Below are 25,168 nucleotides of genomic sequence, written 5' to 3'. Positions count from 1 at the left end.
CCCTACCTTTTTTAAGGTATCAAACCAATACCAACTGTACATACCTTTGTGTGCCTCTTCATCAGTATATCTGCAGGCAATCTCACACACAAAAGTGAGCCGTTCAGCCATCTGTGCCAATGCAGATGGACCACTGATTGTCAATGGGTTTGCTGCCTTACAGAGGGGAGAAGAGAGAAAGGGAGACTATAAGTAGAAGACCAATGAGCCTTCTTCAAGGAGGTGATTGAGGCATATTAGGCCTAGACCTATACTTTAATAGAAAATATATTCAGGATTTATAGCCGGGGTCTAGGGTCCATCCCCCAGATTTTTGTTGTTAGAGACTTAGGCCTAAAGCTCATGGTCTTTATTTCTACAGTTTGCATAGCTCATGATGGAATTTCAGTAAGCATTTCACTGTAAGGTCTACTACACCTGTTGTATTTAGACAAATAACATTTGATTTGATTTGATTTATAAACATCTTCCCTGGCCTTGCCTACATGTCTTACACTTCCAATGTAAATCTGTTAGGCAAGGGGTTTTATCTGGATAGTCGAAGATTTATTTCTGCATGATTTAGGCCTAGGAAAAATATGTTCTTTGTAGCCTATAGTATAGGCCTGAATCCCTGTGTCTGAATGGGACTTCTATGTCTGGTGTCTCACAACAGCAACATTTTACTATTTATTGAAATGACTGCCCCTCATTGTACCATGCATCTTACCTGTTTTGCATAAACTTCCCATAAACTGTCACTAGACTCATTCTAACCTGCCAACACTGGTCCACCATGCAGGGCCACCCACCTTTCAAGAAACCCAGTGTCGCTGACGTAAAGCTCAGTCTAGAACCCGGATGGAACCAATGGGATAGAACAGCCATTGGGGGAAGTGCTGTACGCTAACTGTGGAGGGATCTCTGGAGTGAAAAAAAGACGTACAAGATTCAACTGTGGACAGAGATTGTACCGGATCCAAAAACAATATTCTGTGGAGATCTAGAAATATTATACGGACTTATTTAAGCTTGGACATTGAATCAGAGCGGACCGGATAAGATACTTGCACTGTGGGAGTTGATCTGGGGATACAACAGTGGAAAAACACTTTAGCTAGCCTAGCCAGCTAACTGAGCTAGGAACCATCGAAAACCGGAGCATCGGATACACTGACCTGCTAGGCTCCGTGCGAATCCAGAGACTTGCTTAATGAATTATGTCTGCCACAAGCATTGACCCTCAGGTAACGTTAGGCAAAACGATGCATCTCGCCGGGCAGCAAATATATTACCTAGCTAATTAACATTACTAAGCCAGGTAACGTTAGCTACGTTTTAAACTAATTTAATTGTGCCAGGCGGTTTGTTGGCAAGCTAACTAACCGGTTTGTTCAAACGAAGGACGTTTTGCAACCACATATTTGCATAGTTTTACTGTACGATGTTTGAGGGCAAACAAGTAGCTAACGTTAAGCAAACTATTTGCTAGCGAAGTAATGTTGGCTAGGTAGCTAACATCTTGCTAACCTGCTAGCTAGCCAACTCTTGTTTAGAAACCAGGGGTTAACTAACCTGATAAGCTAATATTTAAATGGGTCATTGGTTAACGTTAGCTAGTTAGTTGTCTAAATGTGCGTAGCTAGTTAGTAAGTTAACTAGCTATCTTGCAACGTTACATCGTTGCTTGATGATCTTGTTAGTCATATTTAGGCTATGCGTTTAACCAAAAAGCTAGCTGACCAACTCACTGATGGGATTTTCCCATGGTGTTACGTAGTTAGGTAGCCAGAACTTTTAGCTAGCTAACTAATGTTAGTCTGATCATGGTTAGACACTTGTCAGCCAGTTAACTAGCTAGCCAGCGGATAGGCCCAGTTAGTTAGGTAGGTCATGTTTGGTGAAGCTCCCTTTGGCTAACATGCATGTTTTCTTTTATTCCCGGCATGATCCAATGGGGATGCAGAGATCAAAGGGACAAGCATCTAAAGGTAAGAAACGTTGCATTTCACATAGCTAACACGTATCTATCAAATAGGCCTATCTATAACCAAAAGAAAAACAGCCGTATATTTAGCTGCAGTTTTTTTGGGAAAAAAGGTTCTACCTAGCTAGAACCTAAAAGGGGTCTTTGGCTGTCCATGTGGGATACATTTTTGTAGAATCCCGTTGGGTTAGCCCAATAATGGACTATCAGAGCCTAATGTTATCCTAATAGTTAAGGGATCTTACATGTTATGTTAGGAAAAGCGAATTGGTTCTGACAGCAAAATTCTAATTGTGAATCAATTCTCAATTGTGTTATGGTTCTAGAAACATCAAGCCCTCTACTTTCACTATACATCAAAATAAATTCACAAATGCAAAATATATACTTACTGTATGCCTGCAGCCCACAGTATTTGTAGTGCTGAGCAATTAGTGCTTTGTGAGTTTGGTTTAGATCATTAAAAAATAATCACGGATTTCGGTTTTAATTATTTCTGTAAACAATAAATGCACAATGCATTAAGTGGGTTGAATGCTATAACACGTATTGTAGAACAATTAATAAAGGACCGTTGATGGTAGTGACTTCCCTTTACTACTTATTTAAGCAATAATGCCCGAGGAGGTGTGTTATATGGCGAATATACCATGGCTAAGAGCTGTTCTTAGGCATGACGCAGCGTGGTATATTGGCTGGTTACCAAAGTAATTAGAGCAGTAAAAATAAATGTTTTGTCATACCCATGGTATACGATCTGATATACCATTGCTGTCAGCCAATCAGCATTCAGGGCTCGAACCACCCAGTTTATAATAGTTCTTATTCCACAGCATTGTTGAAGACTCGTTTCTGATTTGCTTAAAGGGCATTCTAGAATGGACATTAAAATTAGATAATGGGACAGTTGGAAAATATATTGGGACAGTTGGAAAAGATATGGTAGTGACTTCCCGTTACTGCTTATCACTTATTACAAACTGGGGGGGTTTGAACCCTGAATGCTGATTGGCTGACAGTCGTGGTATATCAGACCATATACCACAGGTATGACAACATTTTTACTTCTCTAATTACGTTGGCAACAGCCAATAAGGCAACTCTGGGTTTGTGATATATGGCCAATATACCACGGCTACGGGCTGTGTCCAGGCACTCCACATTGTATCGTGAACGGCCCTTAACCGTGGTATATTGGCCATATACCATGCCCCCTGGATACTTGTTTCTAATTGGCTAGAAGGGCATTCTAAAATGGACATGAAAACCAGATAATGGGACAGTTGGAAAAGATATTGGGACACCTTGCAATCATGACATAATATGTGCGTGGCGCAGCGGTCTATGGCGCACTGCATTTTAGTGCTAGAGGTGTCACTACAGACCCTGGCTCGATCCCAGGCTGTACCACAACCGGCTGTGATCGGGAGTCCCATAGGGCGGTGAATAGGCCCAGTGCCGTCCAGGTTAGGAGAGGGTTTGGACTGGGTAGGCTGTCATTGTAAAATAAGAATTTGTTCTTAACTGGCTTGCCTAATTAAATAAAAACATGCAGACCTTACTTGCTGCAAAGTTACAGAAGGCTAAACCAAAAACAACACAACTGAAATTGGATACATTGTAAACACAGGTCCAACAAGGAAAACTTAGCTAGCTAGCATTGATTTGTTTGTGCAGACATATTTTTTGGAGCATCTGTTGACCTAGCACGGTGAGTGGTGAACATTAATTTCTCTGGTGTCTACTGTAGCCGTCATGACACACGTGGCGCTATGCTGTCAAATCCTCTCACGTTTCTAGTTTGAGCAGTTGTTTTCAGCAACATTTTAATACTGTTGTCATATTGGCAGGTTTGCTAACAACAAACTATTTAGCTAGCTTCCAGCCTAGTATTTGATGTGCAATGCGGTCTCCTCGTAATGAACAGTTTCAAGTGTCCTGATGAGAAGGCAAACTTTTCTTGCTATGACAGGCAACATTGGGCATTATCAACATAAAGAACTGTAAGGACGCGCTCTTTGAAAGGAGGGAATAGTGTAACGACCCTGGGTTTATAAGCGCGGAAATCGACTCTGCCGTTCGAGCATGCTTTTGCGGCACAGTCGATAGCGCGCCGGACCTCGGGCTAGAAGGTCGAGGGTTCGAGACCTGCTCCCTGCCTGTTTCATTACAGAACGAACGACTGGGTCGCATCCATGAATATCAAACTAACGACTGTGTCGCGCTAGCAACCAAAATATGAGGATGAATTTGCTTATATAAATGAAAACATCAACAAAATGTTTTTCTTTCTACCGGTAAATGTGTGTTTAGTATTGTTTTCTTTGGCAACTGTGGTATAAATGGGATAAACAGCTTAAACAAACGCAACGGAATCAACTTTGCTGTTATTCTGGCTGCAGCAGTCACTATCATCCAGAAGGCGAGGTCAGTACAGGTACATCAACGCTGGGACTACGAGACTCGCCAAGCCATCAGTAGTTGGTCTCTGCCCTGAACTTAGTCAATGTCACTGGCCGGCTACCATCTGGTTACTCAACCCTGCACCCTAGAGGCTGCTATGTACATAGACATGGAACACTGGTCACTTTTATAATGTTTATGTACCGGTACTGTTTTACCCACTTCATATGAATATACTGTATTCTAGTGAAGGCTATCCTATTCAACTATTGCTGTACAAATACAATTCTATCTTAAGTATTCTTCAGATATACTACATATTCTATCCATATAATGTCTATACCTCCCATCATAGATATATCACTCACACACACACACACACACACACACACACACTACCACCGTTCAAAAATTTGGGGTCACTTAAAAATGTCGTTGTTTTTGAAAGAAAAGTACATGGACAAAAACATTTAAATTAACATCAAATTGATCAGAAATACAGTTTAAACATGGTTAATGTTGTAAATGGCTATTGTAGCTGGAAACGGCAGATTAAAAAAAAAAATGGAATATCTGCGTAGGCGTACAGAGGCCCATTATCAGCAACCATCACTCCTGTGTTTCAATGGCATGTTGTTAGCTAGTCCAAGTTTATCATTTTAAAAGGCTAATTGATCATTAGAAAACCCTTTTGCAATTATGTTAGCACAGCTGAAAACTGTTCTGATTTAAAGATGCAATAAAACTGTCCTTTAGACTAGTTGAATGTCTGGAGCGTCAGTATTTGTGGATTTAAATACAGGCTCAAAATGGCCAGAAACAAAGAACTTTCTCCTGAAACTCGTCAGTCTATTCTAGTTCTGAGAAATAAAGGCTATTTCATGCGAGAAATTGCCAAGAAACTGAAGATCTCGTACAACGCTGTGTACTACGCCCTTCATAGAACAGCACAAACTGGCCCTAACCAGAATAGAAAGAGTGGGAGGCCCCGGTGCACAAAAGAGCAAGAGGACAAGTACATTAGTGTCTAGTTTGAGAAACGGATGCCTCAAGTCCTCAACTGGCAGCTTCACTAAATAGTACCCGCAAAACACCAGTCTCAACGTCAACAGTAAAGAGGCGACTCCGGGATGTTGGCCTTCTAGGCAGTTTCTCTGTCCAGTGTCTGTCTTCTTTTGCCCATCTTAATCTTTTCTTTCGGCCAGTCTGAGATATGGCTTTTTCTTTGCATCTCTGCCAAGAAGGCCAGCATCCCGGAGTCGCCTCTCCACTGTTGACGTTGAGACTGGTGTTTTGCAGGTACTATTTTTTTAAATATATATTTTATTTTAACCCCCCTTTTTCTCCCCAATTTCATGATATCCAATTGTTAGTAGTTACTATCTTGTCTCATCGCTACAACTCCCGTACGGGCTCGGGAGAGACGAAGGTCGAAAGCCATGCGTCCTCCGAAACACAACCCAACCAAGCCGCACTGCTTCTTAACACAGCGCGCATCCAACCCGGAAGCCAGCCGCACCAATGTGTCGGAGGAAACACCGTGCACCTGGCGACCTTGGTTAGCGCACACTGCGCCCGGCCCGCCACAGGAGTCGCTGGTGCGCGATGAGACAAGGATATCCCTACCGGCCAAACCCTCCCTAACCCGGACGACGCTAGGCCAATTGTGCGTCGCCCCACGGACCTCCCTGTCGCGGCCGGCTGCGACAGAGCCTGGGCGCGAACCCAGAGTCTCTGGTGGCACAGCTAGCACCCGGGAGGCCAAGCAGGCACTATTTTAATGATGCTGCCAGTTGACAATGTATACACTATATTTGATGTTATTTTAATGGACAAAAAACAAGGACTTTTCTAAGTGACCCCAAAAAAAATTGTGTGTATGTTATTTATTATATATATATATTTCACACACACACTCCGAAGTCGACATTGCTCGTCCTAATATTTCGTCTTCTGTTTATGCACAGGTGTTCGGAGAGGAACACCTGTAATAGCTAATTAGAACAGGTAGTCGACTGTCTTCCATCTGTTTTCTGTAACCAAGCAGTGTAACATGGAGATATGGCCGTGTAGGAACCCTAACCCTATAAATGTGTGTAGTAATTTACCTTCTTTTTTTTTCGCTAATGAAAGATGCGTTCCTTATGTTTCCAAAAACCGGACCACAAGCAATGCGTGGCTCTTAACAAAAGCCTCTCACCTTTTAGCCAGGCACATTTCTATGGCAACGAGTCCTTCAGATCTAACTTGCTCCGGAGCAGGCTAACTCACGGCTATCTCCACCTAGCCTAAATTAAATGACTGAGCCACGAGTTCAGGATCAATAAAATCAGATTCTCCATCTTGCAAAGGACAACTGATTTTAAATATTTTAATGATAAAAAAATTGTTGGTATTTTAACATTATCACATTACACATTTAGTAATGACAGAATGCATTTGTGACTTCATGCACAGTAACACTTTTGTTTGACTTAAAACAATTATTTCATCGATACGAGTGGGGGAAAAAGGTGCATGTGGTTGTGCATTGATAAGCACACCGAAGTCAGCATTAACGATATGTTATCAAATCAGGCTTTTATATTTTATGTTTCAGCATTGTCTCAATGAAGCGTTTGGTGTTCAACTAGGTATGTGTGACATGCACGCGCAGTTACAGGCCTGCTAGAGTTAGCAGCAGGTGGACGAGCAACATCCACTCTCATAGTACGGGTGAAGCCTGAGCTGGAATGTGAAGCTAACTGAAGTTGGTTAGCTTTAGAAAACCCTGAGTAGATCTAGCTTGCTTTGTAGGATAGCCCTCAGGAACCCACAAGGACAGCCCACGAACCTTTTTGAACTTTTTCTTAGAGTAGCTAGCTACTTGGGGTATTTTTTTTATCCTCACGGGACACCTATCTGATCTAGATAGTGTAGGCCTAGGTGATGAGAGTATCTAGCCTGGTACCTTTTGCATGTCAGTTAGCTGATTAATGGTGGAAGTTGTTGTGCACAATTCCAGCTGATTTATTAGCTAACATTTTGCCATACTTTCTGGATGACTTGACTTTGACATACAAACTTAGACTGCACACCAGATATTATTCCGAATATATATATATTTATGCAAACCAGCCTCATTCTCTACACACGTACACTTTGGTGATTCGCTGATTATTCACTGCTGGTAGGCTGTGACGTTGATTGGTGTTGTGACTAGCCTTTAATTGTGTGTTAGACATTGAGGAAGCAGGCAGTGACACACAGCACAGGCCTTGACTCATACTGACACTGCTGGAGGGGTGTAGGTCACTGCCTGATTACCTTCCAGGATACGACGGGTCTCCTACCAAGTGCCAGGTGGCTGTCAGTCATATCACGATGATGCACGCAGGTTATTTGTGGAGGATGACACCACACACGCATGCTGAGTGTCAGTGTTAAGGCTGCCTTGCCTACTAAGCACACTTCCAAATGCCCTTCACTGAACTGACAGTGCATTGCCACTCACCTGTTATTGTTGAGAAAGAAATCATTCCTAACTCCTGTGTTGTTGTTTCAGTGCAAAATGGTTCGCTGCATCAGAAGGAGACTGTCCACGACAATGACTTTGAGCCGTACCTCACTGGCCAATCAACCCAGGTGCGTGACTGGCCGCAGGTGATAATGCTGACCAGTCTTTCATGGGATAATGTTGACATTTTTTGTGAATTTACATGACAAGGGGGTGGCAGTTTTTGTGTTGAAGCTTTAGTTGGAAGAGTTAGTCTCCATTTGTATCAAAGTGATTGTAAGTGATGGGTTATTAAAGCTCTTTATAGCAACGTTTCAGATTTCCCCAACATAGGCTAGGTACCTCAAATTCAAATCTGGGACTCAAAGCCAGTTCCACTGCTTTTTTCCCATTATTCCCTCTAATCAGGGACTGATTCAGTCCTGGGACACCAGGTGGGTGCAATTATTATCAGGTAGAACAGAAAACCAGCTGTACTCAGGACCTCGTAGGGTAAGATTTGAATATGCCTGGGCTAGGCCTACATTTTACAGTTGGTTTTCAGTGGAGCAAAATTCTAGGTGGATGTTTCCAGTAGAAGAAAGTTCAGGGTCAGGTATTGCATATTAAGATTGAAGTGTCTTGAATGCCTTAGAAAGATGGAATTTCTCTATGCTCAAATGATGCTGACATTATTTCCTCACATGAATCCATATGGAATGTAACTGTCACCTAGCTTTTCACTTAGTAGAGAGCAAGACAGTTGATATGCAGAAGATGATAGCGTTTTACTTTTTTATTTTTATTTGCAAAATGTGGCCTTCTGACTTGTACCCTCTATTCTCTATTAGTTTTTCATTTAAAATGGATGCCAGAAAGATCTCATGACCTTGTCTGTTGAAGGGCGATTGATTGTTTCCAGTGAGGTCCTCATTTTGCTCCTCTCACAGAACAAATCTGCCTTTGCAAAATAAAATTTTTGGTATTACTTTCTCATCATTGCCATTCTTTTAACCCCACAGTTTTGGCCTTGTGGATCCAAATTCTTTCCATTTACTAGCTGAGTGTTTTGTGATTAACTGTTTATTAGTGCTGCATAATGTGAAGCAAACACCAAAAGACTAATGAAACAACTTTTTACATAATGGGTATAGATTATTGTAATTGTTCTACCTCCACAGAACAGCAGCTACCAGTCCATGACCGACCCCTACCTGTCCAGCTACTACGCCCCCTCCATCGGCTTCCCCTACCCCCTCAGTGAGGCCCCCTGGTCCACCGGTGGAGATCCCCCAATCCCTTACCTCACCCCCTACGGACCCTTGAACAATGGAGACCACCACTTCATGCCCGACACCGTGTTTGGCCAGCCTGGAGGGCTTGGCAGCAGCATCTACCCTCACCGCTTTAACTTTTTCCCTGAGAACCCGGCCTTCTCCGCCTGGGGCACCAGTGGCTCCCAGGGCCAGCAGACTCAGAGCTCAGCCTACGGTGGCAGCTATAGCTACCCTCCCAGCTCCCTGGGTGGCACACTGGTGCCTGACGGCCAGACAGGCTTCCACAACGACACCCTCAACAAGGCCCCTGGCATGAATAGCCTGGAGCAGGGCATGGTGGGCCTGAAGATCGGTGGTGACCTCACAGGCCAGGGGTCTGGGGTCAAGGCTGTGGGCTCTGTGATTGGCGGACCGCCGGTGGTGGCACAGGGGAACGGGGGTACGTCGATCGGTATGCCCCCGCCCAAGCCCGCCTCTTGGGCGGCCATCGCTAGTAAGCCGGCCAAACCCCAGCAGCTGAAGACCAAGGTGAAACCAGGCATGCCCAGCCCTGGGGGAACCCTGCCCCCTCCGCCCATCAAACACAACATGGACATTGGCACTTGGGACAACAAGGGGCCTGTGAATAAAGTGGCCCAAGCCCCCATGCAGCAGCAGCAGCAGGCTATGAGCATGCCCCATGGCCACCCCATGCAGCCCCAGACCCCCATGCAGCAGAACCCCATGCAGCCCCCTCCCCAGTCCCTGCTGCAGCAGCAAATGCAGCCCATGGCCTTACACCACCAGCACCACCAGCCCCCTCCTCAACCCTACCAACACCAGACCCAACCCCCACCTCCCCAGACCCGCTGGGTCGCCCCGCGCAACCGTAACCTTGGATACGGGCAAGGAGGGGCCGGCATGGACGGTAGCAGTATGATTGGCATAGTCAGCGGGGGTAATGACGGTCCCCCTGGTTCCGCCGGTATGGTCCCTGGTGGAGTGGAGAACCACCCGGTGTTGGAGAAGCTGCGTGCCGCACACAGCTACAACCCCAGGGTGTTTGAGTGGAACCTGAAGAACGGTCGTGTGTTCATCATCAAGAGCTACTCTGAGGACGACATCCACCGCTCCATCAAGTACTCCATCTGGTGCAGCACCGAGCACGGCAACAAGCGCCTGGACGGGGCCTTCCGCAGCCTCAACGGCAAAGGACCCGTTTACCTGCTGTTCAGCGTCAACGGCAGCGGCCACTTCTGCGGCGTGGCCGAGATGCGCTCGTCTGTGGACTACGGCACCAGTGCCGGCGTGTGGGCGCAGGACAAGTGGAAGGGCAAGTTTGACGTGGACTGGCTGTTTGTTAAGGACGTGCCCAACAGCCAGCTGCGCCACATCCGCTTGGAGAACAACGACAACAAGCCGGTGACCAACTCCCGGGACACTCAGGAGGTCCCTCTGGAGAAGGCTAAGCAGGTGATGAAGATCATCGTGGGCTTCAAGCACACCACCTCCATCTTCGACGACTTCTCCCACTATGAGAAGAGGCAGGAGGAAGAGGAGGAGGTACGCAAGGTGTGTTAGATACACTGGTCTTGTTAAATCCTGTCCATCCACTCCTAGGCTGTATGGATGCTTAAGAACCTGCCTCCCAGAAGTGGTTGTTGTTTCAAATACAATCCTTTGTTGTTGGTAAACATTTTATTGACATTAGTTATCATCTTGGTGAATATGAAGATGGAATGTCATCAGTACATAGAACAGGGATCTCAACCCTGTTCCTGGAGTGCTACCGTCCTGTAGCTTTTCACTCCAAACCCAGTTGTAACTAACCTGATTTTAAGTTTATCAACCAGCTTAATTGTTAGCATCAGGTGCTCTAGATTAGGGTTGGAGGGAAAACCTACAGGACGGTAGCTCTCTAGGAACAGGTTTTTAAGAGCCCTGATATAGAGCCTATCATTTCATAGCCCTCGTCAATAGATGTTCATAAGAGGTTGCTCTCTCTAGGTGTGTGTGTGTGTGTGTGCTTAACTGACTTCTCTCCCTCTACTCCTGCTGTCAGACCTTTGAGCCGCCTGCACCCGTCCAGAACCGGTCTCGGCTGGAACAGGTACATGTCCAGCTTTTGTGTCTCAACTGGAATCTGACATTACTGTTATGATGACGAGAGTTGGAAGGAACATTTTGGTCACTGATGTTTCGATTGTGTTTTTCAATGTTATTCATGTCCTTCTCTTGTCTCCCCACAGGAGCGCCAAAACAGGAGTAAACAGCAGTAGAAAACATTTATCCTTGGCTTGATCAACAGTTACACTAGGACATTCGATTTAAGAGACAGAAGAATTCCGAAATTATATTTAAAAAAAAAAAATAAGTATTCTTTTTTTTCTATTTAATCCTGGTGAATTTCTGCCACCACCGTGGAGACTTGCGCTTTCCGGCCCCAGGTACCACCCATCACCTCTTGTGCAGGGATAACAAGCTGAGTTCATGTATTACCTAGCCACCACCATCACATTGTTTTAGTTCTGATTGACTTCGTTTTTTTACGTTCTCTCCATGTACTCTTTCTCATCAGACTGGATTTGTTTTTGACCTCTCCTGGCCCCTCCCTTCTTACTCTTCCTCAAATTGAATCAGGGTTTGACAGCACCAAGGAGAAGAGAGAATATCTGCCACTTTATATTTCTGTACAATCAGGAACTGCCGTGTCCTGCCCCTGTTTGTCCATTGGGGGGCGGTGTTGCCATCCTTCAGAGGTTTAACTGTGCCAACAGGGTTGGAGGATCCCAAAGGCAAAAAATGTTCGGACTTAGAACTGTGTGTGATAATGAGACTTCAGCGGTTTATCTATTTTTCATTCAAGATCAACAAAGTCTATATTTTCTGGCTTTACTACTGACAGTTTTTAGCTCAGAAGGAGGATTTTTCTGGAGCCTTAATATTTAGTTTTCTAGTTATTGATGACTTGTCAAAAGAGTCTTTAACTGACAGGGCTGGAGAAATCAGGGATAGTCTGAAGTCAGACTCGGGACATTTCAAAGGAGGAAGTGTGCAAAGGCCTCTGGGAAGGAAGTAACTGATGGGTGTCCTCCACGACGACGGAGCTCTGACCATCTGAATTGAAAATTATACTATTTTACATCCCTAACATCCCTCCACTTTGTTTTGATAAATGACATTTGTCTTGAAGAAGTTGTGTCATTATCAGGAGATTATGTTCACGTACTCAAGCCAGTCTGAGAGAAATGTAGCATTCACCATTTTAAATGAATTATTTTATAGTTAGAATGATGTGCTGTAACTGCTACATATGAATGAATTGTTTCTCTATTTGGAAAAATCACTTGGGTTAATTATCCGTTCATCATAATTCTGTCTTAATCTGTTGTTTTGTTTGACTTTCTTCTCAAAATGTGGTTTTGCTGTAAATCTCATGTCCTTGGTAATGCTAAGATTTAACTTAGGAGCCTGTAGTCATGGAGATGACCTGAAATGAGTAACTGATTTACTATCAAGAGTAAGAAAACAAATAAGAACTAAATATGGTTTCTTGTGTTTTTTGTTGGTCAAAGTCATTGAAAATAAGTCAGTGGTATCAGGAAGTTTCTATCCATCAAGATTAATTGGTGGCTGAACATTGAATGATAAACAATTATCCCTCTAATTAATAGCCCACAATGTGCAATCATGCAGGCTGCAATCACAGTCTGGTAACCTTGATTACATTGTGGTTAAACACTATATAACCCTTTTGAGTAATGGTTGGCACAACGATTTCTTTCTAGTACAGTTCCTTTACTGACAGTACAGCAGTATTTCCTTTGTTCTCTTACTGATCTCAGACATGCTGGATTCCCATTCTGCACAGAGAGACGGGGTAGAAACTTCTGAGTGACATTCAGTCCACTCTTTTGTGTTGTAGGTTTATTCTGACTTGAGCATTAACCCCAGAATTCTGTGACATCACAGTGTGTGTGTGTGTGAGCAAGAGAGAGACATGGATGTGAATGCTGTCCCTCACTGTTACTGTACATCAGTGGAGGAGCTATAGGACGACGGGCTCATTGTAATGGCTGGAATTAAATAACTGGAACGGAATCAAACGTGGTTTCAATATGTTTATCGTTCTATTGATTCCATTCCAGCCATTACAATGAGCCAGTCCTCCTATAGCTCCTTCCACCAGCCTCCACTGTTGTACATGAGTGTGAACCTGCATCTCTTGTGTTCATGAAGTTGTAACAGCGTTGTTTCTTGCCGTGTGTGTGTGGATCAGTTCCAGACTTGCTGGATGCTTGTGTATCACCACAGCCCAGTCTCAGATGTTGGTTTTGTCTGTACTCTGTTGCGTAGCTGCTCTTTTCCCTGGCCGGTGTAGTGTAGCCCCTGTATGTCTGGAGACATGACCTTTGACTTCATACTGGGGACATCCGGGTGCATCTCAATAGTCTAAAGTGGCTTCCTTCCTCTCCTCCATCTGCAGTAATGTGAAAACAGGGTTAAAGCCATATGGGGTGGATGATTTCTATGGTGTTTTCTTCCACAAGTTGTCTTTCACACCAGTATAGATGAAGGAAAGGAGACAAGTGAAGGAAGCCACTTTAGATTATAGACATTGCTGTTGTCTTTCTTTCGGTCAAGAAGCATGAAATGGATGTGATGCCTATAGTTCAGGACTTACATGCACGTGTCGAGTTGTTTGCTGCAATAGAGGGCCATGTGTATGGTTCTAAAATAAAGGATATGTCTACTACACTAAAGGAATAATGACATGAAATTTAAAAAAAAATATTAATACAATGAATTATTGTATAGACAAGTAAACCACTTTAGCTATATCAGTGGGATCGACCTGTAAGGTTTTGAAAGCTCTATCTTGGTTTATTATATTTTTTCCTTTAGAAAAAATCAAGCCTTAATAAACTGTATATTTAGCAACAATCACTTTGTCTTCATCTCGTCATTACTGTTGATCATTCTGAAAACACTACTTCTGTTAACTTGACAGTGATTCTGTTTATCCTTCCATGTTCCAGAAAGGTCTTCAGGGGACGGTTTTTCAAAAGTTATCTGATTACCCCTATCGGATAGGATTAAATGTTAGAATTTAGTTTTTCAAAACTTAAAAATGGGATTCTGATCCGCAGGATAGGGATAAGGATGAGGTAATCCAATCTGACCTTTAATCAGGGAATGTAGGTCATTTTGCGTTTTTCAAAACTCGAAGGTAGTGATTAGGATAGTTTTCATCCCAAAAATCTGGATTATTTTGATCCCACTAGGAAGTTGGATTCAGATTGGATTTAAAAAGGTGAAAGGCACTACAACCAAGAAATGTCAATGTAACTAAAGTGAGGAGGTTTAAAAAATGTTCCTACATCTGAAAACCAAAGGTTCATTACGTTAAATTGACTACAGTACAGGTATGTGGTAAATTATATTGACAAGTGTCAAATAAATGTATCTAATTATAAGTGATATGCAGGCTCATATTTTTAATCAAGGTACCTTTATTCATGTGCACTGAACAAAAATACTGTATAAATGCAACATGCAAAAATGTTTTAGATTTGACTGAGTTACAGTTCATATAAGGAAATCAGTCAATTGAAATGAATTCATTAGGTCCTAATCTATAGATCTCACATGACTGGGCATGGGTGCAGCTGTGGGTGGGCCTTGGAGTGCATAGGCACACGCACTTGTCAGCCAGGCCCAGCCAATCAGAATGAGTTTTTCCACAAATGTGATTTATTACAGACAGAAATACTCCCCAGCCTCCCACCCACCCTCAGACCATTCTGCAGGTGAAGAAGCCGGATGTGGAGGTCCTGGGCTCGTGGTCTGCGGTTGTGAGGCCGGTTGGACATTGTCAAATTTCTCTAAAACAACATTGGAGGCGGCTTATGGTAGAGAAATGAACATTAAATTATCTGGCAACAGCTCTGGTGGACATTATTGCAATCAGCATGCCAATTGAATGCTCCCTCAAAACTTGAGACATCTGTAGCATTGTGTTGTGTGACAAAACTGTACATTTTAAAGTGGCCTTTTATTGTCCCCAGCACAAGGCGCACCTGTGTAATGATCATGCTGTTTAATCATCTTCTTGATATGCCACACCTGTCAGGTGGATGGAAAATCTTGACAAAGGAGAAATGCTCACTAACAGGGATGTAAACAAATGTGTGCACAAAATGTGAGAGATATAAGCTTTTTGTGCATATGGAACATTTCTGAGATTTTTTTATTTCAGCTCATGAAACCCTTTACATGTTGTGTTTATATTTTTGTTCAGTGTAGTTTACTCCTTTCTGTTTCCCCATGACAGTGTAGAAGTAGTACCACAACCTGTCCAATAGATGGTAAGGTGGAGGCCTGTTCAAAGCAATGAAAATCTGTGATATGATATTGCGGTAGCTGGATCAGAATTATCCTATTATTTTCTGAAAAAACAGCTCAAAAACAGACAGATTGATATAATCCCGATAGAAAAAAAGAGGATTATAGAATCCGTCTCATTCTGATCTCCCCCCCTTTGAAACCTGACCCACACACACATGTAACTGCCAAAATAATGGAAACACTTGAGTGGGATACAAACACTTGAGAGGGATACAAAGTATATTGAAAGCAGGTGCTTCCACACGGCTGTGGTTCCTGAGATAATGAATCAATTAACATTCCATCATGGTTAGGGTCATGTATAAAAATGGACGGCAGACAATTATTTTGGCTACCATGGCTAAGCCACCTAAGGATGGATGACAATGCCCCCATCCACAGAGCACAAGTGGTCACTGAATGGTTTGATGAGCATGAAAATTATGTAAACCATATGCCATGGCCGTCTCAAGTCACCAGATCTGCACTCAATTTTAACCCTTAGGCCCCTGGGAGATTCTAGAGCCAAGCCTAAAACAGTGTTTCCCACCACCATAAAAAAAACACCAAATTATGGAATTTCTCTTTGTAGAATGGTGTCGCATCCCTCCAATAGAGTTACAGACATTTGTAGAATCTATGCCAAGGTGCATTGAAGCTATTCTGGCTCGTGGTGGCCCAACGCCCTATTAAGACTGTTTATGTTGGTGTTTCCTTTATTTTGGAAGTTACCTGTATGTCGTATTGAATTGAAATCAACTGGGTGATGATTTTGTCTGGGGATTATAATGTCTTGTTGGACAACTATGCCATAGTCTAGGTCTATGTCTACGTTATAAAATGCCGATATAGAAGCATATGAAGACAATTTGACTAGATTAGAGCGAGAAAAGGTGCAGAGCACGTGATGGTAACTCCCTTGTCCCGGACAGTAGCTATTATTAGACTATAGGCTAATCGGCCTACATTTCCACAGATGACGAATTCGCTATTTTGAATATATCAGTAGACCCACAAGATAAGTAAAATAAAAATGTCAAATATTTTGAAAGTTAAAAGTATCTTCAACTGCGAAATTTAAATGTATATAGGTTTATTTGGTTGCTAATAGACTGGCCTACATGCGTACGTGAAGGAATTTAAAACAAGGCTTCTCCTGCTTTCTAGAACAGGAACACAGGCATGGAACGAGATTCAGCCCAGAACAGAGTCAATGGAGAGGAGTCGTCGATGGCTTATGATGCCTGAGCAGCGCAGGGACTAAGTCGGTCTAAGTAAGTCTCCTAGCTGCCATAAGGTATAATATATAGGCCGAACTGAACTACCAAAACTGAATACATTTTTATAAGCTCTTTGAGGATGTTAGGCCTAAAGGTAGGCTAGGTCTATTGTCAACGTTATAGTTCCTAATTCATCCATGCAACCTGACGGGAGCTCTCCGTGGTCCTGAATAGGCTACACTACTGAGGAACTAATAGGCAGAGTCCATCTCAATTTGTTACAAGCATCCCTACTACGGGATCTATCTGGAGGTTGCTTTTTTTAACAGATATGCCTAATGTCTTGTGTTCCTCGAATCGTTGGCACATATAACCTTTATACCGGTAGGCCTATTTCACATATACATTTCTCTGAAACCTTTCCCCTTTCCCAAAATCACCGACAATGAAATAATACATGCACCTTCAGCATTTATTTATTGGTTATATTGTACACAACATTCCAAGTGTATGCTACCCAGGCCAAGCATTGAAAATAGTTTCAAAAACGTGACATTGTTAAACATTTTCTGACATTTTTATCAGAATTGATTTCCTTAACAACCACTTACCTGAGAGATCTCGACAATACTCTTTTAATAATTCAGAAACCTTCAAATTGTATGTATCCTCTGATTTATCGGCTCCATCAAACATGATTAGGCTATATATGATATTCAGTCAAAAAAGGTACTTTTTGGGGGAATGGGAGGCCTGCTGCAAATTTATAATAAATGGTATATTTGATGTTGTTTTGTAGGCTATTGTTTTACAGAAAAACTTTTTTTTATATAGGCTGCATTTGAATGGACTAGGCTACTAGCATTTGTACAACCAAGCCAGTGATGCATTGTTAAAATGGTTCCTATAGGTGGCATTGGCGCTTTAACTCATGACAAGGCGTAATGACGGTGACCTGGCCATACAGGCCTCGGGAAGTCTAGAACAATATCTGTCATTTTAATTCACTTCATTCATTTGTTGTCAGTTGGGCTATTTAAATATTTATTTAATATATTTGGAAGCTGTTGCAATGTGTAATATTTGGGGACTTTGACAAGAATTTCTAAACAAAAAAGTTGCCTAAACGAATAGCAATATCTCATGACATGAAGGCTTAGCCTATGGATAGTTATAGGCTACATGAAATGCAAGGCAACGTTCTAAGAGACTCAGAAATAGTACAATTAATCAGTTATGGTCACTGTTACCTGTCTTTGACAGCTCATTTGTGGGCCTTTTTACCAGACGAAATTTAAAATATCTTTGATGAAATGCTATTTATAGCTCTAGATCCACACACATGCTAACTTTGCAGGCTACCTATTTAAAATGGGGAATATTTATATGCAGGGTATAGTTGGAAACATCTTTAGAGGGAACAATTTTGTTATTATAATTCATGTCTCCGGTTTGTGACGCAGACTGCTGGATATGACAGGATGGCGCCTTTGCCACATTGCGTTTCGATTAGCCTAGAGGCTACTTGTTTCAGTTGGAAAAATCGGTCTATTTCAATTATAGCATGAGTTATCTCGTTTGAATATAGGCCTAGCTGGTGTATTGAGCAATAGGCCTCCTTTAGTGCTGGCATGGAAGCGAGATGCAGCTTATATAGCCTTGATATTGTAATTATATTTCTCTCATTTAATTGATCGAATTCATAATTCAGTCCAAAACCATAAAATCAATTAGACCTATTCCACTGTGCAAAAACTGGTTGAATAAACGTTGTTTCCACGTTATTTCAACAACAACAAAAAACGTCATCAACTTAAGAGAATTTCGTATTATTTCTAACTTTTCACCTATTCAATGACAAGGTGACATTTGTTGTTGATTTCACGTTGAATTAATGTTAGTTGACAACTCGACGTTCCCAGTGGGATATTTGATAATATATTTTTGAAGGTGGTTCTAGTAGCCTAGTTCTGAACGTATCCAAAATAAGTGACATTTTCTCGGGTGTACGTGCAATTTTGGATATTGCCCTCATATTTATCCTACTAGTTTTTCATTGATCTCCGACATTCACATGACAGGTGTGTGTTGAAATGTACGCATAGAAAGGGTTGCGGTTACATCGACGCTTCATGACCGCAGGGCCTTGCTTAGCCAATGAACAGACCTGTTACGTTCATTGAAATGTACCAACTCATTATTTAACTGGAGGTCAGATGTAATAGGTCTGGTTTCTCATTCAGTCTAGTAATAAACTAAACGCAGATCTGGTTTGGATGTAGATATAAAATCTATGAATTTTCTAAGAGCCAGAAGCCACCAAAACCACCCACTACTTTACGCATTGCGCATGCACTCAGAAGAGTGAACACACACGCACAATCGCACAAACACACACACACACACACACACACCCTGTCATCTAAAACACACCCTGTCATCTCAACGCAAATATGATATTAATGGTCAGTATGAATGTGAAAAGGTTTCGTTTCTGTCTTCAGCGTGTAATGGGGGTAGATTGAATGCCTATATCAGCGAACACGATGCTGTGTAGATTCCTCTCTTGGCATTCACCGCGTGCCTTAATTGTATGGACATTAAATCAAGGTCCGCTGTGAACACGCAGAGTGATAACCCTTCCTGATGACGCGCGCCCCAGCACGGATACAAGCACTGGTCATCCCCCATGGATGCGAGCACTGCAATGTCGAATCCCTAACCCTATTTGACACCCAACTCTGCGCGCACCCAAAGGAGCAACCCAAGACACGAGCTCTCAAAGAGGATATGCAAAACTTGGACTGAGATCACAGCGCGCCAAACACTCGGATATGTACGCACGCACAAACACACACCGACCACTGTAAAAATGATGCATGTTTCTGACCAAACTAAATACACAGGCTATGTGATTGAAATCTTACGCAATCATCAGTGCTATCACATTCTGCGTTTAAACGCACCATCATCACATAGCACTATAGCATGTATATGCACACACTAACAAAGTCAAAAGCGAAACTCTTTACACTTCTGCAGACTGGATAGTGCTATTCGTCTGTCATAAAACGTAATAGCTTAATGACATTTTAGCCTATGCTCTAGTTTTCTATGCAGCGGTGCGCCTTTACGCATACGTCGAAGGGTGTCCATGTTCAAAACAACATTTCTTTGTCTATCAAAAAACAAACAAAAACAAAACGCATGTTCTCAAAGCAGCCCATGGCTTGTCCTCATTGAGAAACACAATCGGATGGTGTGTCACAGAGTAGCTATTTGGTTCAAATTATATACATCCCATTGTGCTGAGTAGGAAATAGGAATGCGGTCCGGAGCATAGCTGAGATGCAGTTCCTCCACTTGTCCGTTACAAACGCCCTCCGATGAAACGTTGGATGGCTCTTCCCTCGCAATCTGTTGACAGGCTATATCAGGCCTGTATGATTACATGTCTCTTAAAGCATTTTGGCCTCATGCGTAAAATCGCTATCCCCTATTTGACAATATTGGACAACAAGAAAGCTATTATCTTCACGTCTCTGAAAATTCCTAGATTTATTTTCTTCTTCATTAAAAAATACAATGGAACCCCGTGCGCGCCATCTGTGTTTTCTCTCCCCGGTAAGTCGCGCACTCCGGCTGTGTCTGTAAAGGACTGGAACCCGTTCTCTCTCTGTCTGTTCCCTTTTCATCTAGCGGTTCCTCGGCACTGCACGGAAACACTGGATGCAAGCGTCTGTCTCTCTCGCGGGCTCTCTGATCCACCACTCTCGCGGATTAGAGCGCGCCTCTCCTTTCCCATCCCAGACAATCGCGAGCCTCTGCTGATTGGGCTCAGCGCAGGAGGATTACATCCGCACACAATGACGTCATGGCCCGGGCCCAAATTTTCTCCCCCCATTAAACAAATCCTCATCAGCGAGAATGTCCTTGAAACCGCGCGGCTGACATTCTGCACGGCGTCATGCATTAGCACATAGCCTGCCTACATAATACACAGTGATTGCGTCCCCGACGCATAGGCCTAGGTTGCTTTCCCATCTAGGCCTATGTATGTCTACTGCATTAGAAAACACTCACAACGTTGTCCTATCAACTCTCATGCAAGTTTTCGATTTGAGACATTTACCATGATCATTGTAAACACGTATAGTCTATGTTACACATATCTCTGTGGCCTTTAATGTAAAATTGAATTGCTCCTTTGTAGATTAAACAGGGAATATGCCTGGAATTATATGAGGGGCGTGAATAAGGAACTGCTACAGTAAGTGCAGGGCTATTCCATACTGTACAGCCTTAATGTATGGTTTGTGTTTTAGGTTCAATAAGGCATTGGCAATCCAGTCTCTGTTCCTTTGTATTCATCTACCTAAACCTGATAGGTTGACAACATCACACACATGTATTTGTGAAAGAAAACAATCTATGGTCAGCAAGGGTATTAAGGCTACTCTTGGTGTTTTTTCTTGTACATTTCAATGGCACCAAAGGAGCCACCCAGCTTCGATTTATTTTGCACAATAGCCCGATATCCACATACTAACTTTTGACATACATTTATTGTTGGATTGGATTAAAATGTATACTGAAGTGAATTTACGTGTTATCGCTTCTTTAATTGTTATGTTACCCAAAGACTGGGGTTAACATTGGTCTGTCTATACTTAATGTATACCCCTTTCTTAATAATTATTAGTCGAGTGGCATGTAATGTATGACAACAGGTGTATGCTAGTCTATTAATATGATATTTAAAGAGGAAAAATAACATGACTGAATATTACACCTGTTGTTCATGTCGTTTGGAGTAAAACTATATTGGCGTTAAAACAGTGTATGAATATATAGGCTTCTTTAGGGCTTCGAATTTACGAATGTAGTTACGAATTTTACTGCCCTTGATATAAGGCTGTGTGTTGTTTGTTTTGATTATACAGTAGTAACACACACACACATGCATAGGCTACATACACACACAGCAATTTAAGCGTCTTGTTTGTATGGGCCTAGATATTAGCAGAGTAGTAGGCCCATCTAAACATATAGGCCAACGATATAAACATTTGGGCCCAATTTGAAAACCACTGTCTGAATGCAATTGAAAATAATGTATCCCCACCTCCACGTTACCTCATGATAATATCTTATCAAAATGAATGCAATTATTAGAAATACTATAGACTAGCGTCTGAGTGGAGGCTATAGCTTCATGCTATTGCATAACAACACAATTTGGTGTTAACTATTCGAATGTTATTTCGTTTTAACAAAGCCGAATACGTTTACATTAAAATTTATACTGCACTGAATCAAATTCCCCTGGACTATATTGATTGCTATTCCGGAAGAAAATGTCACACGGTGTATTCAAATGCAACCCCCCCCCCCCCCCCTCCTCTCTATCTCTCCGGCTCTCTCTCACATACCACCCACTGTCGATTGAACAAAGAGATGGAGAGGGGGACACGTCAGAGATGGTTATTATAAAAACCGCGTCGCTTTACCCGCTTTACCCTCAATTATCGATAGATTCGCAAATGCAGTCTTTTCAAATGAATGTTGTTAATGATCTATTTTAGCCTACACTGATTTAGCCACGAGCCCCATCGGAATCGACATAGGCTATATAAACGACATTTTAAGTCCACTAATGCAATTCCTGTTCTGTTGCAGTTTTGTGCCTGAATTTCCTCTCCTGTTTCATCTTATTCAAAAGCTACATTTCTACCAATGCTTGGGAAAAGACGGTATCGAGAATAATAACAAAACAAATCATTAGCCTATTGGCTAGGCCTATAGGGGAAAACAATTATGTCCTTAAAAACAAGACGGCTTCAATCAAGGTCGGCACAGACTTCTCCTTTTCTTACACATAATGGCCCCTCCAACAATCCTTCACGGCTCCTTTGGCGGTCTTCTTTGCATTCAGAGGCGATCTATCGCCATATAGCCTCTCTAGAAAGAAAAACAGCTCACTGTTTTTGACGGTCTGAAAAAGCACTTGTTGTCTGTCGGGAAAAGAGAGGGACAGCGGCAAATAAATATGGCCGGGTAAGTTTTCTTTCTCCTCTTCTCTCCCTCGCTGCTTGGCTGAGCGGCTTCCACATCTCAAGCTGAATGAAGGGGAGTTGTCCCGATGCATTACAATGACTTTCAGTCCTCATTCATTCAGCCTCTGTCTAACGGTCTTTGGATAGCAAATGCACCCCATCGGGGGGTCGCAGCCCCCTCATTACACCCCCAATCCCAACACGCAGCCCCCACAATAGCCCCTACAAAAGAGCGAGGGGAGTCGGCTCCAGTTGTGCGCGCTGCGGCCCCAGAACTTTGGGGCAACGCTGGGAAATTGCTATCCTGGGTTTGACATATAGGACGCGCGTGTGTTGAAGTAGGCCTAATTTGGGTATTTATCCCATACATTTAAGATTCAGATGGAAAATGGGTTGTATATTGTATATCCGTTTGTATACCCCCCCCCCCCCCCCCCCCACACACACACACACACTCTTTCTGACGTTAGTTTTTTGGCAGGCAGTATAGGTAGATACGCGAGTATGTTACCGCTTTGCATAGTGAGTGGCTGTGTAGGCGATGCCCGCTTTGTGGCTGAGCTGTTTGTTGGTATCCAAGGTGTAATGTCTAGCCTACTGCTCTGACTGCGAGACTTTACTGTTTCGTTGTGTTTAAGGTTACAAACACGACACACGGTTTCATCAGTTCAATAAACAGATGGAACAACTTGGATTTAGCATTACAGTGAAATCCAATATCGATTCTTTAAACTGAGATGCATGTTAAAATAAATGTAAAATGTAAAATGCTATGGTCTAACCGTTCATAAAATAGCACTTAAAGTTATCGAACAGGAATAATATGCCTGGGCCAACATCAAAATGTAGTAGGCCTAAATGTTTAGAAGTGTATTTTTCCTTGTTTAGAGCCTCGTGGACAATGTGAGAATTCACCGGTCCAAACGCATGGTCGCCATTTATTTTCCATGCCTTTCTCAGGATAGAGTAAGGCAAATATTGTAAAATAATACCATACGCACGTCTTGGTTTCTCTGCGCACAATGCACGTGCGTTTCACACGTGAACACAAAGTAGTTTCTACACAAAAACGGATCTTTGAGGGTCGATTTTATAACATCGAAAATATAGAAAAGGCCTACGCATAGGCGTATGTTTCTTTAATATGCGCGTCCACACTGCTCTTTTAACAGTAGGGTATGGCATAGCCATAGGCCTATCACACGATAAACAAATCTGTGAAAATACATGTTGGTAAAATATCAATTATGTTAACGACAAAAAATAGTCTAATAATAATAATACTAATACTTAACACATGCCTACTTATTACAAATAATTGTAATAGCCTATCAATTTTGTTTTAGAACTATTTTATTATAGGCCTATAGCTAGACGACATGTTCAGTGACATTGAGCTCTATAGGCCTACTTAATATTTCAAAGAAAACCATCAACTAAATGTGGACGCCATGTTGAAGTTCTCTAGGAGATTACTTTCCCAGGGAAATCATACCGATTTCCCGAAATTCTGTTGAAGGCCCGGATAGGCACAGCTGGGTCCCTGCTTATGGACCTATTCAACTAAGGGAGGGAGAGGTCATCGTTACGGCCTAGTGGGCAGGACACCGCTGAAAATCTCTTTATGCACAGTCTATAGTCCCTCATAGTCAACCTATAGGCCAGGGGTAGGCAGCAGGCGGCCCCCGTGCCAAAACTGTCTCACGAGGGATTTTTTTTTGTCAAACGTTTTGAGTAACATAAACATAAAAAAAAAATCCCCCATTTTTGGTCAAAAAAGACTAGAAAACCACCAAGAATTCAGCAAAAAATGTGTTTCATTTAGGAAATATGTTGTTATTTTCAAGGCTAAATTGGGGTCAATTTGCAGTGTACAAATGATTATAATTATGTTCAGGCCACCTAAACATCCACTCCGACAGATATCGTCCCGCAGCTGAATCTAGTGTCCTACCGCTGACCTAGGCTATAGACCTATACAGAGAGAGCCCAGGTCTAACATCAGATTCATTCATCTGACAATCCCAAATACTTTATACATGTTGATTATTTATGTGTGTTGAGTTACAGTCTTTCTGTATGTGTAATCATAGGACACTTAATTCAGATGTATATTTCAGTGCTTAAACAATGGGATGGCTTGTGCTGAGTTACTGTAAATGTAATCGAAAAATACAATCGGTCACGTTATATTTTCTTCCATATTTTAAGCACTGTCAAATCATTCAAAAAATATAACAGAATGTAAGATAACAAACATGTTTTAGTGAAGGAGGTCTATTACGTCGCGCTTATTCCACCAAAAGAGCGTTACAAAATGAACACACCTTTTTATAGAAACCTTTTTTTCGTAACCTATACACTTCTCTGTAGCCTACTTGTTTGGAGAGGTATATATGGATAGG

General features: G+C 42.3%; 1 protein-coding gene across 3 annotated transcripts; it reads left to right on the top strand.

Annotated features, from left to right (window-relative positions):
• The first annotated feature begins 770 nt into the window (after nt 1–770).
• On the top strand, nt 771–14,044 carry LOC129861099 (YTH domain-containing family protein 1-like). 3 transcript variants are annotated; one of them, XM_055932218.1, is made up of 6 exons: nt 771–1,226; nt 1,946–1,970; nt 7,914–8,011; nt 9,026–10,663; nt 11,163–11,210; nt 11,350–14,044. In XM_055932218.1, exons 1-6 carry the CDS (start codon nt 1,200–1,202, stop codon nt 11,377–11,379), a joined length of 1,866 nt encoding a protein of 621 aa, XP_055788193.1. In that variant the 5' UTR covers nt 771–1,199; the 3' UTR covers nt 11,380–14,044. The 3 variants fall into 3 exon arrangements, with proteins under 3 accessions (XP_055788193.1, XP_055788192.1, XP_055788194.1); XM_055932217.1 differs by having other exon boundaries at nt 773–1,226; nt 9,026–10,672; XM_055932219.1 differs by having other exon boundaries at nt 774–1,226; nt 7,914–7,993; nt 9,026–10,672.
• Nucleotides 14,045–25,168: the final 11,124 nt, after the last annotated feature.

This window comes from Salvelinus fontinalis, chromosome 8 (assembly GCF_029448725.1).
Source record: "Salvelinus fontinalis isolate EN_2023a chromosome 8, ASM2944872v1, whole genome shotgun sequence".
NCBI classification, from domain to species: Eukaryota; Metazoa; Chordata; class Actinopteri; order Salmoniformes; family Salmonidae; genus Salvelinus; species Salvelinus fontinalis.
The sequence above is the reverse complement of the archived record's forward strand: the minus strand, read 5'-3'. Positions and strand labels throughout refer to the sequence as shown.

Coding starts and splice junctions, on each gene's coding strand:
- LOC129861099 (XM_055932217.1), top strand. CDS start 1,200: ATGTCTGCCACAAGCATTGACCCTCAG. Junction 1,227..1,945: donor CCACAAGCATTGACCCTCAG/GTAACGTTAGGC, acceptor ATGGGGATGCAG/AGATCAAAGGGACAAGCATC. Junction 1,971..7,913: donor AAAGGGACAAGCATCTAAAG/GTAAGAAACGTT, acceptor TTGTTGTTTCAG/TGCAAAATGGTTCGCTGCAT.